This window comes from Haematobia irritans, chromosome 1 (assembly GCF_050003625.1).
Source record: "Haematobia irritans isolate KBUSLIRL chromosome 1, ASM5000362v1, whole genome shotgun sequence".
NCBI lineage: Eukaryota > Metazoa > Arthropoda > Insecta > Diptera > Muscidae > Haematobia > Haematobia irritans.
This window is the reverse complement of record NC_134397.1, coordinates 12,260,217-12,275,552: the sequence shown is the minus strand read 5'-3', so window position 1 is coordinate 12,275,552 and position 15,336 is coordinate 12,260,217. Positions and strand designations below refer to the sequence as shown.

The 15,336-nt window shown below is 35.4% G+C and overlaps 6 protein-coding genes across 6 annotated transcripts; 3 read left to right on the top strand and 3 right to left on the bottom strand.

Moving 5' to 3' along the window:
• Nucleotides 1–415: 415 nt before the first annotated feature.
• Nucleotides 416–2,515, top strand: LOC142220246 (fatty-acid amide hydrolase 2). The gene has a single exon (XM_075289273.1). The coding sequence runs from the start codon at nucleotides 835–837 to the stop codon at nucleotides 2,386–2,388; it is 1,554 nt and encodes a 517-aa protein (XP_075145388.1). The 5' UTR covers nucleotides 416–834; the 3' UTR covers nucleotides 2,389–2,515.
• A 145-nt stretch (nucleotides 2,516–2,660) lies between these two features.
• Rlip (Ral interacting protein) lies at nucleotides 2,661–5,878 on the bottom strand. Its single transcript, XM_075289272.1, has 5 exons — nucleotides 5,678–5,878; nucleotides 5,492–5,624; nucleotides 4,879–5,433; nucleotides 4,492–4,800; nucleotides 2,661–3,598 (listed from the first exon to the last, which is right to left on the bottom strand). Exons 1-5 carry the CDS (start codon nucleotides 5,775–5,777, stop codon nucleotides 2,800–2,802), a joined length of 1,896 nt encoding a protein of 631 aa, XP_075145387.1. The 5' UTR covers nucleotides 5,778–5,878; the 3' UTR covers nucleotides 2,661–2,799.
• Nucleotides 5,879–6,393: 515 nt separating this feature from the next.
• LOC142220248 (COMM domain-containing protein 2) lies at nucleotides 6,394–7,215 on the top strand. The gene has a single exon (XM_075289275.1). The coding sequence runs from the start codon at nucleotides 6,474–6,476 to the stop codon at nucleotides 7,158–7,160; it is 687 nt and encodes a 228-aa protein (XP_075145390.1). The 5' UTR covers nucleotides 6,394–6,473; the 3' UTR covers nucleotides 7,161–7,215.
• On the bottom strand, nucleotides 7,164–8,417 carry Non3 (Ribosome production factor 2-like protein Non3). The gene is made up of 3 exons (XM_075289274.1): nucleotides 8,267–8,417; nucleotides 7,992–8,207; nucleotides 7,164–7,930 (listed from the first exon to the last, which is right to left on the bottom strand). Exons 1-3 carry the CDS (start codon nucleotides 8,284–8,286, stop codon nucleotides 7,222–7,224), a joined length of 945 nt encoding a protein of 314 aa, XP_075145389.1. The 5' UTR covers nucleotides 8,287–8,417; the 3' UTR covers nucleotides 7,164–7,221.
• A 2,156-nt stretch (nucleotides 8,418–10,573) lies between these two features.
• On the top strand, nucleotides 10,574–11,651 carry Trm7-32 (tRNA methyltransferase 7-32). Its single transcript, XM_075289270.1, has 2 exons — nucleotides 10,574–11,426; nucleotides 11,497–11,651. The coding sequence occupies exons 1-2, from the start codon at nucleotides 10,650–10,652 to the stop codon at nucleotides 11,632–11,634; spliced, it is 915 nt and encodes a 304-aa protein (XP_075145385.1). The 5' UTR covers nucleotides 10,574–10,649; the 3' UTR covers nucleotides 11,635–11,651.
• Nucleotides 11,652–12,224: 573 nt separating this feature from the next.
• mTerf5 (mitochondrial transcription termination factor 5) lies at nucleotides 12,225–14,237 on the bottom strand. The gene is made up of 4 exons (XM_075289269.1): nucleotides 13,956–14,237; nucleotides 12,923–13,904; nucleotides 12,630–12,854; nucleotides 12,225–12,575 (listed from the first exon to the last, which is right to left on the bottom strand). Exons 1-4 carry the CDS (start codon nucleotides 14,110–14,112, stop codon nucleotides 12,263–12,265), a joined length of 1,677 nt encoding a protein of 558 aa, XP_075145384.1. The 5' UTR covers nucleotides 14,113–14,237; the 3' UTR covers nucleotides 12,225–12,262.
• Between the last annotated feature and the right edge of the window lie 1,099 nt (nucleotides 14,238–15,336).

Here is a 15,336-nt window from a genome sequence, read left to right as displayed (position 1 = left end):
AAAAAAGAAATTTTTAGGAGCCACGTAGGGAATTTTCAAAAAACTTCCTGGCATCACTGTCGAATACATAATTACAATGTAATAAATAAATAAATAAATATGTAATAGTTAAAATTTTAATCAAACGATGTCCTTGTATGAATTTATTAATCCCAACAACTCGTGAAACTCCCATGTTTTCCGCTACCCATAAGAAATGCATAGCAGGTTTTCGTTGTAATACTTTTGCATGGCCAACTCCACTTGTAGCACAATGCATTGTTTGTGCTCTTCAAAAATAGCGTGAAACTCCTATGTTTTCCGCTAACCAATAAGACAGCAGGTTTTCGTTAGGGTGATATTATTGATTGTTTACATATTCCCCCACAAAAAATTATTACAAACTCCTCGCTTATTGGCTTAGCCCGGTTTTCGTTGGATAATTTTATCGACTGATAAAACTTTCTCCCACAAGAAACACACAGAAAGACTGCCTTATAGGCCACCAGGCGAAATTTTCTATAGAGTATATCCGGCTTTAAATCAAAACATCACTCTTAGCCCCCATTTGGGAAACACTGATGTCCATGCAAAGCAGTCATCCCTGAATGTTAACTTTGTATCGTTAATAGGAGAATTTTGGCCTCTTTAATATCAATAGCGGCCAATGAAACTTTTTAAATCAATGCTCTCTCTCTCTCATTTTGATGTTAATTAAATGATTTCAGATTTCGATTTCTTTGACGTTGGTTTGATGATTTGGTGTTTCATGTATTTTTGCTTTCAACACGGAACGCGGTCTAAAGTGCACTCTTACGTTTGCCAGCCTATATAGAAGTCAGTAACGTTATCACAATGGCCGAAAGCAGATTGGTAGCGTCTTTGTTAGCCCTGATTCACATAATAGTAGATCAACTTTTGGAATTCATTTTGGGTTGGTATTTGGGACCCAAGCGAGTTTGCAATCCTCCTAAAGATGTTGAAAGACCCATCATTGAAAAGAGCGCTGTGGAATTGGCCAACTTAATAAGAGAGCGAAAAGTAAAATCTTACGAAATTGTAAAACTATATATTGAACGCATCAAATCGACTGGAATTCCTCAATTAAATGCAGTCGTGGATGGTCCCTTTGAGGAAGCTTTAAAAGAAGCTGAGGAAATAGATCGTAAGCTGGCCAATGGGGAATTTTCCGAAGCCGAGTTACAACAAAAGCCATTTTTGGGAGTACCATTTACAACAAAAGACAGTACGGCTGTAAAAGGAAAGTTGCACACGCTTGGATTGATATCGCGAAAGAACACAACAGCTGACGAAGATGCGGACTGTGTGAAATTAATGAAAGATAGTGGTGCTATTATTATAGCTACATCTAATGTGCCCGAAGTTAACAAATGGATTGAAAGTAGGAACATGCTTATTGGTCAGACAAACAATCCCTATGACTTGCGACGGTCTGTGGGAGGTTCTTCTGGAGGTGAAGGAGCACTTATAGCATCTTGTTGTACTGCGTTTGGTATTGGAACCGATATTGGTGGTTCTATACGTATTCCGTCTTTTAATTGCGGAGTATTTGGACATAAACCAACCCACAAAGTTGTAAATATGAAAGGCTGTACATTCCGTACAGGCAAGGAGCAGAATACAATGGTATCATTGGGCCCAATGACTCGTTATGCTGGCGATCTCCTTCCAATCTTTAAAGTTTTAACTGGAACGAAAATGAGCGAACAACTTAAATTATCTCAGCCAGTTGACGTTAAGAAACTTCGTTATTTCTACATTCCATCCAATCATATGAAGCAATGCAATCCAGTGAATGGAGAAACGCAGAGACTAATGAATGAAATCCGTAAACATTTCGCAAATATTACGGGTAAAGAAGTTCAATTGGCAAAATTGCCAAACCTAGAACTCAGTGGTAAAATGTGGCGATATTGGATGACTCAGGAACCCGCCAACTTTAATCAACTTTTGGGTAATGGATGTGATCTTAACCCGTTTGTAGAGCTATTCAAGAAACTAATAGGCCAGAGTGAATTTACGTTGGCTGCAATTTACTCCCTCATCGATAGCTTGCTTCCACAAGATAAAGAAGACATGATTAGGAAGGCTACAAAGGAATGCAAAAAGGCATTACAGGATCTTTTGGGTTCGGATGGAGTGCTATTCTATCACAGTTCTCCACGTACAGCACCATTCCACTACTACCCGCTAATAAAATTTTCAGACTTTGCATATTTTTCAATATTTAATGTATTGCATTGTCCTGTAACCCAAGTACCAATGGGTTTAGACTCAAAGGGCCTACCATTAGGTATCCAAGTGGTTGCAAACGACATGAATGATCGTTTGTGCCTAGCTGTGGCAGAAGAGTTGGAGCGCAAATTTGGAGGTTGGACCAAATTGTAGAAAATGAAAACTAAACTGGAAACTAAAACAAAATACTCCAGAATATTATAGAATTGTAAGATGTGGCAGAATGTAACATGGTGGCTGATATGTATTCCATTAAGTAAAAATACAATTATTAAACCTATTCTGGGTATTTTCTTTAAGTAGTGGACCAATATATATTTGTCTATAAAACAATAACTGGTTATACTAAAGAATATTGATCACAAGAGTAGAAGGTTGGAAAGTTTTACGCTTTCGACTGAATATAATCAAAATATTCCTAGGGCTAAGGAGTTAGACTTTTATTGTTTTAATTGGTGCAAAATATACACATAGTGCGTTAATAACGTATGGGGAAAGTTTCCAAGTGAGTATTAAAGCTGGTTAAATATTATGCAAATAATAGTAAAATGGGCAGGAGTATGTTTAGGTGTTGTAATACTTTTGCATGGCCAACTCCACTTGTAGCAGAATGCATTGTTTGTGTTCTTCAAAAATAGCATTGGCCAGCATCTGTTTTTTGTTTTCCAAGAGAGCATTTTCACGCACAAAGTGTTCGACTATGCGTTCATAGTCATCGGCGCCGGGTAGAGGGGAAACAACATTATCTTGACCGGCTGTAAAAGTTTTATTTTTCATCTGTTGTTGTAATTGTTTCAAATGCAAAATTTCAGCTCTTTCAGCTGATATACGAGCTTGCAACTGATTCTTCCACGACAGTAGTTCTTGGTTTTCTAGTTGCAATCTTAATAGTGTACTATAATCTGGATGCGATTTAGATACCATTAGCAATCCATCTTCCATATAAAATCCTTCAGATGTTTCATCCAAATTTTTCGTTTCATCCACTGTTGTACTGGAATCTTTGTTCATATTGGGAGACTTCTCTTTGTCCTTTGTTTCTCTCTTATTATTAAGCTCCGGAATTGCTTTATTAGAGCTTGCTTGCTTTATTGTTGCTGAGGAATCTGTGGCATCATTGTTATTTTCGGTCTCATCAATGGATTTCTCAGTTTTCTTTTCAAACGACTTCAACTTTCGTTTAAGCTGGGTTATAATACGTTGCACTTCCCATAGTTGTTCTTCGCGTTTCTTGGACACAAAACCGGCATTCATTTCTGAATGTATTTGATTCAATAAACTTTCCTGTTTGCATAGCTCTTTTTGTATTTCCTCTGGCGTGTCAGGCAGTTTGGGACTGGATGCAGTTAACGGGGGCACATATCTGTAGAATAAATAATATAGAAAATTATTTAATATAAAAAATAATTATTTGTTTCTACAAAACTACTTGACTAAAAAGTTAACTATGCCCGCAAAGCGATTTCGACGTTCTTGTCTTATTGTATTCATGTTGACAATAAACTTGTGTCTTTTCTTTGCTACTGTATTTCCTTATCTTGCAATGAGGTTTTATCATACAAGTGATAGATTTGTGGATTTTTATCAAAAGAATATGCGATAGCTATCAAAAAGAGTTTCATCTACATATACACATTTTTATGTTATTTTATAATCATGATGCCGCAGATAAAGCAAAATGTTTTAACAAGTGTTTCAAAAAAGTTACTCTCCATCAATATATGGAACCATTATGCCATGAGAGTTTTTATTAGCACATTGCGCATTGTTCGGTTATTAGCAAAATGTGCAAGCTGGTTTTAAATGAAAGTTATTTTATTTTTGATTTCATTGTATAGATCTAACACAAATAAATCTCTTGGTTAGGTTAGGTGTATCGGGCTCAATTAGACTATTCAGCCCATTGTGATACCACATTGGTGAACTTCTCTCTTATCACTGAGTGCTGCCCGATTTCATGTTAAGCTCAATGACAAGGGGCCTCCTTTTTATAGTCGAGTCCGTACGGCGTTCAACATTACAGTGAAACCCCTTAGAGAAGCTTTGAAACACTCAGAAATGTCACCAGCATTACTGAGGTGGGATAATCCACCGCTGAAAAACTTTTTGGTATTCGGTCGAAGCAGGAATCGAACCCACGACCTTGTGTATTCAAGGCGGGTATGCTAACTGTTGCACCACGGTGGCTCAATCCCTAGAAATAAGGCTAGTAAAATCTAGCGGCTTGCGAAAACTGAATATAGTTGTTGAACTTACTTGACAAGTTTTACATCTGGAAATAGTGACGGACAATGACACAATAAAGTAACTAACAAACGATGAGACATCTGTAAAGGTGGGCTCAACAGCATAGCCAATGACTGTGCGTTCATTTTATTGCTTTTCTCATTCTGTATTACAGAATCGAAGTGTAACAGGATCCAAGACAATAAAATTTTGTTGCATTTGGGAAGTTGATCCAACAAAAGTGTGATTTCTTCTTGTTGCTTGGTAACTTTCGGCTGAGCGGCAACTTCCTCAAATCTGGCTGTCAATTCTGTAGTTAATACGGGGTCAGGTAATTCTCTAAAAAACAAAATATTAACAATTTAAAAAAAAAAAAAAAAACACAAAATATGTCATCTATCTTAAGTACAAGCCTACTTGAGAAACAATTTTAAAAGTCCACAGGCGGTTGCCATATCCAGTTCGTCTGTTTCCGGTTGCCTCTCACGATTGTTGTACAATCTTTTAAAGTGAAGGAGTCGGGTCTTAACAGGTTCCACCCTATATATTTGTTCGTTTTTTAAAGAATTCTCCTGTAAATAATCAATGCAATCGCGCACCACTAAAGGTATATCTAAACCATCATGACATCGGCTGCGTTCAGTTGCTACATAGACGGACACTCCGAAAACAGGAGAACATAGTTCTAATACCTCGTCGCAGCTAATACTAGATTGGTTTTTGGTTTTATCTTTCTTATCTTTACGATCTTTGTCCTTGTCTTTAGACTTTTCTTTTTTGTCCTTTTTATCTTTTTCCTTCTTTTTGTGATCTTTTTCGCCGTGTTTCTCTTTGTCTGCCTTATCTTTTGGCTTATCGTCATCCTTACCCTCTTTTTCGTGCTTTTCTTTGTCGCGAGACTTTTCTCTTTTATCTTTACTTTTAGATGAAGTGAATTTAAAAGTTTTTGACTTTTTCGATTTCGTAGGACTTCTGAAATGTAGAGTATATCTTATAGATGATTCGCTGTTTTAACCGGATAGTTACCCACTTTGCGTCTTCTTCAGGTGAACTCTCCCCTTCAAGAGCAGCATAGCCACGATCTTTACTTTTATCCTTTTTGTCCTTACGACGGCCAATTAATAAATCTTTCTTGCTCACCTTATCATGATCGCCTTCACTATCTGCGGGAGAAAATAATTTAACTTCTTTCCAGGCAGGTTAACAAAAAACTTACAATCACTTTCCTCCTTTAATTTCTTCGATTTTCCACCACCATCAGAGACCTCGTATAGGCCTGGAAATTCCTTTTCCACATCTGGACTGTCCAAGTCCATAGTTAGATTTTAATTTATGATTTATTATAATTTTCAATATGTTTCCATTCGTTTTAATTTCAGCAACCTTTGTTTACCTATTATGGATTGTTATCAAAAAACATGTATGTACACCTATCAGCTGATGCTGTTAGAGATGTCACTACGAGTTTCGTCCCAGAATTCGTGATGTCGAGTACGAATCCCCAAAAAATTTAAGTTAATATTTATGTAGTTTGCATTTATTTCGGCACGTATTTAACATCAAAGCCAAGAAGAGGCAAATCTGTAGTGCTCGTATTATATCTGAAATTCCCTAGAAGATATACAACAATATACGGAACACCTTCTGTAGCCATTCTTAAATTCATTCGAAGGCAAATCGCTATTCCACATTTTTTATTCCAAATTTATTTATTCCTTTATTGTAATATAAAGCCTTCAAGGCCAATAAACATTATTACAAATAGTATTCCCTCGAAATCTGTCTTATCAGAAAGACACGATATGGGGCCATTTGTGTCTTCTCTCGAAATCCCCGATTTGTATTGCATTCACTGTAAATTCCCACGTTTTACACAAAATCCCTTAGAATTTCTACATGTTGCGTTCACCGCACTAACTGGGCGCGCAACTTATTATATTCCAGCTGGAGTATCTGCTGTGACTATTTCGTTGATAAATATTTTTCTTTTAAAGGCGTTGTTTTCTGTAAAAATGCCTTTTGTAATAAAAACCCTTGAAAAAACACATTTGGAACCTTTAAAGAAATGTAATACGCAGGATGTTATCGCTCTCTGTAAAGTAGCATTTGACTATTTGTCGAATGGACCAATACCACAGGAGTCATTTTATAAAGCTCTTTCGGAGAAGTATAACAGTCAGATTCATCCACATGAAGTACAACAGATAGTGGAGGCATTGATATCTATTCTAATAGAGGCTACGAAGAGCAAAACGGATATAAATGGTGTCAAAGAGCCTCTAATGAAACTAGAGGGATTTAATGAGGAAATCACTGATGTTTTAGCACAGTTTGTGACGAGCAAAAAGAAGTTTGTGGAGGGTTCTATAAAATCTGCGAATATTAGAGCATACCGTCTTGTAAATGTTGAATGGAGACTAGAGGTTCGTTTGGCATCCAGGGCACTAATGAAGCAAAGTCAAATTTTTGTAACTATGAAATTATATTTACACACGGAACCCAAAAATGAAAACCGCGATCTCTTGGATGACACGCCAGGCAAACCAGCCGATATCCATGACGACGAAAGAAGAAATCGTAAAGATTTATTGGTACAGACAGACATAAGTTCTTTAAAACATATGATTCAATCACTGGAAGAAGCCCTAATGGAATCGAGATCGCGACGTATAAGAAACATTGTAGCAGCAATACATTGAATATTTATGATTGCGAGTGTAAATAAAATTTTTATTAAAACTTACATTCACTAAACTTAGCTTACTCATTATTTGTTAATAGTTCTTGGGCAGCTGCTTTAAGCATCTCCTTTTTCTTTTGTCTGTCCGATTTCTTTTCTTCAGCTGATTTCTTGAGACCCTTTACGCGACGAGTTTGTATTTTGCCAATGTTCTGATTGCCCAAATGTATACGACCATGTGTATTACCCAGCTCATCGTGGGTAATATTCTTCGTTTTACTAACTTTCAGTTGTTTTGGTTGTTTACGGGCTTGTTTGTACAGGTCTTCTGAGGCAATCTTGGTTCGTCTAATTGAAAAATCTGCGGATGGTCCTATTTCAGTCAACTCTATTCTTGGAATTTTTTGTCCTGATTTTTTAAGTAAAATCTTATATGATCTCATTAGAATGTTGAGCTCATCCGTGCAAGTAAAACTAATAACATGCTCAATGCCTTGTAGACGAATTGCTTCAACTTTGTCTTTTTGGAACGTATCAATAAGAAGGTTCTTCAACCGACGCAGTTCCTCGGTTTGTGTCCATTTGGGTCCATTGAAAACTAAGCATGGCTTAACGCAGGTGCCTATCTTTTCCGTTTTGAACTCGGCCATGGCTTGGTAGCGTTTAATACCCAATTCAACCATATCTAAGATTTCGTTTTCAAATATGCGTCCTAATACCAAATTATTTGGACGTTTTTTAGACGTTGAACCAAATGCAAACATGGCGCAGTCATTTTTCTGCGTTAAGCTGAAAATTGTTTGGAAATTAGTAAAACAACACAATTGAAATAACACATTTAAAAACTTACAATTCCAAAGACGACGGGTCATCGAATGGGGTTATATCATTGTTCCTGTTCAATGATTTAATCAAAGGCTTTTTTAACTGTTGCAAATCCTTCATACACAACTTGACATCGCCACCGCATTTTCGGCCATCTAAGAACAGCATATTACGGGGACCCTCTATCAGTTGAGGCTCTCGTGCCAAGAGAACCTTCTTGCCTTTTCGAGTTTTGGGTTTTCTTAAATCAATAAATACATTTTCTTTGATTATTCAAATCAAATATTTTGTTGTAGTTACCTGATTCTTAGCAGAGACATATTTTTTTAATTCTTGGATAAATAATTTAGAATTAGCAGCGCGTACACGTGTATGTAAAAATGAAATGAAAACAAAAATTATGGTTGCCAACGAGTACTAATTTCGGAAAAGTTGTGGGATATATGTAGCATATAACGCAGTTTGATTTATAGAATGCTGCGCTGTTTAATTGAATGCTACTCTTCGTACATGTATATGTACGAGAATTGTGGGTTTTGGTCACAGAGAAAAATCTTATTTTTTTCATGGAAAAAATACGTTCTACGAACTCAGTATCAAACTAGTTCACAAAAAAACAATCATCAAAATTTTTATTCTTCTTTGGTTATTGATATGCAATTTTGTTCAATATATAAATTCTTTCCAAAATAAAAATCCAATAACACTTTCCAAAATAAAAACCCAATAACACCAAAGCAGATTTAGCAAGCTAGTTTTAGTATTACAAAAACAAAAATGTCATTCGCCATATTGAAACTTTAATTGTCAGTCAAATTGAATTAAATTTCCCACTTTTTGAAAAATATGTTCAACAAGTGGGAAATTTGAAATAGAGAAAATCTGGAAATGTATCGATGAATACTGTGAAATATGAGGAAATGTGTTACAGTTCACAAGAATATTTGAAGTAATTCGTACCATCAATTATGAGGACAATTTATTTCAATACTTTTCAGTCATATAAAGGGTGATTTGTTAAGAGCTTGATAACTTTTTTTTTTAAAAAAACGCATAAAATTTGCAAAATCTCATCGGTTCTTTATTTGAAACGTTAGATTGGTCCATGACATTTACTTTTTGAAGATAATTTCATTTAAATGTTGACCGCGGCTGCGTCTTAGGTGGTCCATTCGGAAAGTCCAATTTTGGGCAACTTTTTCGAGCATTTCGGCCGGAATAGCCCGAATTTCTTCGGAAATGTTGTCTTCCAAAGCTGGAATAGTTGCTGGCTTATTTCTGTAGACTTTAGACTTGACGTAGCCCCACAAAAAATAGTCTAAAGGCGTCAAATCGCATGATCTTGGTGGCCAACTTACCGGTCCATTTCTTGAGATGAATTGTTCTCCGAAGTTTTCCCTCAAAATGGCCATAGAATCGCGAGCTGTGTGGCATGTAGCGCCATCTTGTTGAAACCACATGTCAACCAAGTTCAGTTCTTCCATTTTTGGCAACAAAAAGTTTGTTAGCATCGAACGATAGCGATCGCCATTCACCGTAACGTTGCGTCCAACAGCATCTTTGAAAAAATACGGTCCAATGATTCCACCAGCGTACAAACCACACCAAACAGTGCATTTTTCGGGATGCATGGGCAGTTCTTGAACGGCTTCTGGTTGCTCTTCACTCCAAATGCGGCAATTTTGCTTATTTACGTAGCCATTCAACCAGAAATGAGCCTCATCGCTGAACAAAATTTGTCGATAAAAAAGCGGATTTTCTGCCAACTTTTCTAGGGCCCATTCACTGAAAATTCGACGTTGTGGCTCGTTAGTAAGTCTATTCATGATGAAATGTCAAAGCATACTGAGCATCTTTCTCTTTGACACCATGTCTGAAATCCCACGTGATCTGTCAAATACTAATGCATGAAAATCCTAACCTCAAAAGAATCACCCTTTATTAAAAGCAAATTGAAAATTTCAAAATTTTTGGTATAAAATAATGTTATTTTGAATTGTTGTATTTATTTGTCACAATTGTCAATTAAACATTGGCGTAGCTAGCAACATTTTCGTAAGGGAAAAAGCTACAATGTGTGCCCATTGTGAAGATACATCAAAAAGAGAAAAAATAAATTCTAGTAGATGGGAAGAAACCAGAATATTCAAATCAGTGATATATAATCATAGTTTGAAGATATACTGCATGGTATTTGATAGGGGGATATGACAAACCCGTAAAACCCCTTTAGTTACGCCTATAGGTGGGTACTATGTTCGGTTTTCGAGTTGAAAACCACTTTATTTTCGCGATTACTTTTCCTAATATAATCAAAATTATAAATGAAAATAAACGTATTCCTGTAAAGTCTCGCCGAAATCTTTAGGAAAAAGAAACTGCGCGTCAAGTGAGTTAATTTTTCTGCTTCATATTGAACTGTTTTAATAAAGTAACCGCGAAAATTTCAACGCGAAAAAAGAACATAGTACCTACCTTATGCTATTAAGCAAATACAGACAATCTGAGTTCTGCTCAAATGAAAAAAATGTGATAGCGTGAAAGTACCTTCCTAATTCTGCCATGAATAACACTTTCAAAATTTCATATTAAATAGAATGATGGCAACCCTGCTATACTTAATTTTATCAGCCTTTAACAGCCAACAAACTCCATAATATTTATATTAGTATTTAAACTGAAAATGGGTAAAACTTCGAAAGATAAACGTGATATATTCTATCGTCTTGCAAAGGAGCAAGGATGGCGTGCTAGGAGCGCATTCAAGTTAATCCATATTGACCAACAATTCCATATACTGGATGGTGTTACTAGAGCCGTGGATCTATGTGCCGCCCCAGGAAGCTGGTCCCAAGTTCTGTCCAGATGTCTCTACAAAAACAGTGAAGAAAAGGACAAGGTAAAAATTATCGCAGTGGATTTGCAAGCAATGGCACCATTAGATGGTGTTATACAGATCCAGGGTGATATTACTAAAATCGAAACTGCCAAAGCTATCATAGATCATTTTGGGGGAGAAGATCAAAAAGCACAGTTGGTTATATGTGATGGGGCACCGGACGTAACTGGACTCCATGACATTGACGAATATATACAAAGTCAATTGCTGTTGGCGGCTTTGTCAATAACAACCCATGTTTTAATGCCTGGTGGCAATTTTGTTGCCAAGATATTTCGGGGGAAAGACACAAGTCTTTTGTATTCCCAATTAAAAATATTTTTTGAGAAAGTTTCTATAGCCAAACCAGCCAGTTCTAGAAACTCCAGCATAGAAGCCTTTGTGGTTTGTCAGAATTATAAATGTCCCGAAGGTTATATACCACAAATGATAAATCCCATGATTGATGATGTTAAAGTCATACAGAATGCAACAACATCGAACGTTAATAAAACACTAATTCCATTTGTTGTTTGTGGAGATTTGTCGGGATATGATTCAGACATGTCTTATAGTTTACAAGTGAGTATACTATAAGACCTATCAACAAATTGAGACAATTAATTATTTTATATTTTCACTATTAAATCAGGATGTTGCGGATTCCGAATACACATACCGAGAAGTAGTGCAAAAGCCCATATCACCAGCTTATAAGGAAATATTGGAAAAATTAAAAAATTGTTCAATTAAGCATAAAGCCATAACTATTAACCATGAGGCAGAATAAACGTAAATGTAGTTCAACTTGTTGTTTTATTTGCAGGCGAAGAAGATGTGAATAACTCATCGAGAAAGGAAAAATCTACATGTTGAAAACTTCAAAGAATTTATTGTTCTTCAATAAGTTAACTTTCGATTGTATATTTTTAATTAAAATAATGGTAGTTATCGATCTTTATTGACACAATTTCGAATGAATGATTTGAAAAGTAATATAATTATTTTCCTTTGAAGCTAATAATTCGTTTTCTATCTATGAATAATCATTCTGTTATTACAAATTAAAAAACATTCTAATAAAATAGTATTTACATTTATTTTCGCAAGTAATAAGATCAATTACACAAACTCTTTTGCCTTATTCCCCGATTCATTATTTGCCGATGCACCTGGCTTTAGACCATATTTGAAAATTTTATTCAGACTTTCGGGGAAATCGTATAGTTTTAATTAAAATAATGGTTGTTATCGATCTTTATTGACACAATTTCAAATGAAGGATATGAAAAGTAATATAATTATTTTCCTTTGAAGCTAATAATTCGTTTTCTATCTATGACTAATCATTCTGTTATTACAAATTAAAAGACATTCTAATAAAATAGTATTTACATTTATTTTCGCAAGTAATAAGATCAATTAAACACAAACTCTTTTGCCTTATTCCCCGATTCATTATTTGCCGATGCACCTGGCTTTAGACCATATTTGAAAATTTTATTCAGACTTTCGGGGAAATCTGGAAGCAGATTATTGAAATTTTCCACATTTTGAGTGTGTTGTTCCGTCCATATACCATCGCCAGTAAAATGAAATTCAATTTCTATAAGATACAATACAAGTGTAAGCTTTTCATTTTCGTTTAGTTTTTCATCGGCTTTATTGAATTTTAGTTCTTCCAAAAAACTAGGATTCCTTAATTGCCTCAGTTTTTCATCTATCCGTATTCTGAAAGTGCAAATAATTGCAATATGAAGCGAAATATTTCATTTATCAACTTACATTGGGTATAGCAGCAAATGTATGTTTTTGTAAATGTCTTGATTAGAAAAATTCTTTCTCTTCAAATATTCATAACAATTTTTTACTTGTGTAGCCGGTATGTGGCACCAGTTTGGATGTCTAGACAATAAATTTCGCAAATCACTCTCAGGCTTATTCATAATGTGTGACAAGTATACTACTATATCTCTACCCTTAGTCTTATCAGAGCCATCACGAGCAAATCTAGAAAGAAGGAAAATTAAATATTGAATGCGGATGATTAAATGAACTTTTATCACTATTTATCTTACTTTGCGAAAGCCTCAGACCCGCACGATAAAATGTGTAAAGATGCGCACCTAACTTTCATTTGGTTCAAATAGTCCAACCTTAGTCTTGCTTTATTTTGATAATGAACCAATCTCAATACTCTCGGATTAGTGCTAAGAACTTGAAACTCTTCCACTTCGTGTAAATCTTTCAAACGTTCCAGTACGGTATCAGGTCCCAAAGTCAAAATTTCCAGACAACGCAATATAGCATCCTCTGGAATGCCATATTTTCTAATGTGCTGCATGGTGGTTAGCAGAGCATCACAAGAAGTCATCATAATTTTTGGCCTTTTGTATAATAAATCTCTAATATTTTGACCACCAATTGTTGGTATTTCATTGAGAATTCGACTAACGTTATCCGCATCACCATATAACATAAATGCGTTCTTTACTATGCGTTGTGGAGAAAATTTCAAATCATTAAGCAGCAGATTAACCATGGATTGTACAGACCAGAAACTTTTGTGACGTAAACGTCCATATGTCTTCCATATCTTTTCCAAATCTGTTGGTGAAGCCCTAAGCTTTTGTTCGAGGTAACAATTAAGGATACGTTGTCGTAATAATTTCAACTCTAAGCTTTCTTGACGATGATCAAAATCGTTTGGCAATTTTAATTGTATGTCGGTAAATGTCCCCCGCAAACGTTCGACCACATCTGTTTCGAAAGGTATGTGGTTTAGCGATTTTAGAGCTGCAACGCTTCGATTCATAACAGCAACAAATTTTGCCAAAAGAGATATGCTCACATTTTCGAACCCACACTCCCTTAGCACCGTATGTCGATTGTCCAGTGTCATTTCATTCATATACAAAATCATTGGTTTGCTGAGTATATCATCGACTGTGAAAGAAAACTTATCTAAAACTCTTGTGGTATTCAAAATGTCCTTGCTTTTTAATGTCTTCAGCTCAGGATGTTTACTTAATATTGAATGCCACTTCAAATAGGTCGAACCTAAAAACGACATTTATAAAACCTATATATCTTAACATTTTAATTAAATACCTATGTTCTTGGCAAAGAAACTAGCACCCAAATCCTCGTGCGTTACTTTACCATCAATAGTATCTTGTTTAGATGAGGCTAATCTTCTGAATATATAGTTCCCATCCTTAGTTAGGTATGGCCCAAAATTAAAAATTCTTCGTCGGAACATGGTCATCTATTACATTAGTACTGACGAAATATACCCATAACTTTAACACTTCCTGTGTTGTTATTTTTATATAAAACAAAACAACTGGGCCATAATTTCGTGAACGAAGATTGACATCGAACAGCTGATTTAAATATAGCAAAGAGAATTGGAGATTAATTATATTGTATGTATTGTATAGTGAACACTATGTGTCAAATGTGTACAGTACTTCCATGGCTGAATAAGGCTGTTCAGCCATGAGTACTTCCAAAAAATAGCGCTCTCCTCTTCAATAATGTAGATGGCACTGCTGACACAAGAAATTAAAAGCCAATTTCTCATATCCGAAACGAACAATGTGTTCGTTCGACTGAAATGCCAGACTATAAGTTTATACGGATGGAATATCTTTGTTTGCGGCAACTTTTGATTGGCCTACTTGAAAAACGTACCAACAAACTGCCAAGAACAGAGAGAAAAATGGTTGTTTTTTGCACTTAAAATGAATTTCACGAATAATGTAAATTTCTCATTGTCAATTTTAACCGAAAACAACGCTAAACTACACTTTTAATGAAATATATTTTCACGCTAATCGAATTGTTCTTCTTCTTTCAATTGATGACGCTTTTGTTTTGATCAGCTGATACGAAAACTAGATGTAAATTTTTGTTTTTATCTGAATCCTACGAAACGTTTACGTTTTGCTAACGTTGGGTAATTTGTATGGGCTATCAAAAGTAAGTAAATTTATTTGAGACTTTTTTCCTTTCGATTACAATTGTTGATTTGTGTTTATCGATAATTTTTTTTGAAAAACTTAGAACTATATCAGTCTTGTTCTAATACACAATATAAAGGCCGGTACTATGCTCATTCTTGCGAAAATTTTTTATAGAATGAACATAAAGGGTGATTCTTTTGAGGTTAGGATTTTCATGCATTAGTATTTGACAGATCACGTGGGATTTCAGACATGGTGTCAAAGAGAAAGATGCTCAGTATGCTTTGACATTTCATCATGAATAGACTTACTAACGAGCAACGCTTGCAAATCATTGAATTTTATTACCAAAATCAGTGGCAGAAAATCCGCTTTTTTATCGACAAATTTTGTTCAGCGATGAGGCTCATTTCTGGTTGAATGGCTACGTAAATAAGCAAAATTGCCGCATTTGGAGTGAAGAGCAACCAGAAGCCGTTCAAGAACTGCCCATGCATCCCGAAAAATGCACTGTTTGGTGTGGT

Excerpts from the sequence above, each read along its gene's own strand:
- LOC142220246 (XM_075289273.1), top strand. The coding sequence starts at position 835 with ATGGCCGAAAGCAGATTGGTAGCGTCTTTGTTAGCCCTGATTCACATA.
- Rlip (XM_075289272.1), bottom strand. The coding sequence starts at position 5,777 with ATGGACTTGGACAGTCCAGATGTGGAAAAGGAATTTCCAGGCCTATAC. Across the intron at positions 4,801-4,878 it reads CTTTTAAAATTGTTTCTCAA|AGAATTACCTGACCCCGTAT; the intron begins GTAGGCTTGTAC and ends TTTGTTTTTTAG. Across the intron at positions 3,599-4,491 it reads CCAGATGTAAAACTTGTCAA|ATATGTGCCCCCGTTAACTG; the intron begins GTAAGTTCAACA and ends TTTATTCTACAG.
- LOC142220248 (XM_075289275.1), top strand. The coding sequence starts at position 6,474 with ATGCCTTTTGTAATAAAAACCCTTGAAAAAACACATTTGGAACCTTTA.
- Non3 (XM_075289274.1), bottom strand. The coding sequence starts at position 8,286 with ATGTCTCTGCTAAGAATCAG. Across the intron at positions 8,208-8,266 it reads ATGTCTCTGCTAAGAATCAG|AAAACCCAAAACTCGAAAAG; the intron begins GTAACTACAACA and ends TATTGATTTAAG. Across the intron at positions 7,931-7,991 it reads GACCCGTCGTCTTTGGAATT|CTTAACGCAGAAAAATGACT; the intron begins GTAAGTTTTTAA and ends AACAATTTTCAG.
- Trm7-32 (XM_075289270.1), top strand. The coding sequence starts at position 10,650 with ATGGGTAAAACTTCGAAAGATAAACGTGATATATTCTATCGTCTTGCA. Across the intron at positions 11,427-11,496 it reads ACATGTCTTATAGTTTACAA|GATGTTGCGGATTCCGAATA; the intron begins GTGAGTATACTA and ends CTATTAAATCAG.
- mTerf5 (XM_075289269.1), bottom strand. The coding sequence starts at position 14,112 with ATGACCATGTTCCGACGAAGAATTTTTAATTTTGGGCCATACCTAACT. Across the intron at positions 13,905-13,955 it reads TTTCTTTGCCAAGAACATAG|GTTCGACCTATTTGAAGTGG; the intron begins GTATTTAATTAA and ends TGTCGTTTTTAG. Across the intron at positions 12,855-12,922 it reads GGGTCTGAGGCTTTCGCAAA|ATTTGCTCGTGATGGCTCTG; the intron begins GTAAGATAAATA and ends CCTTCTTTCTAG.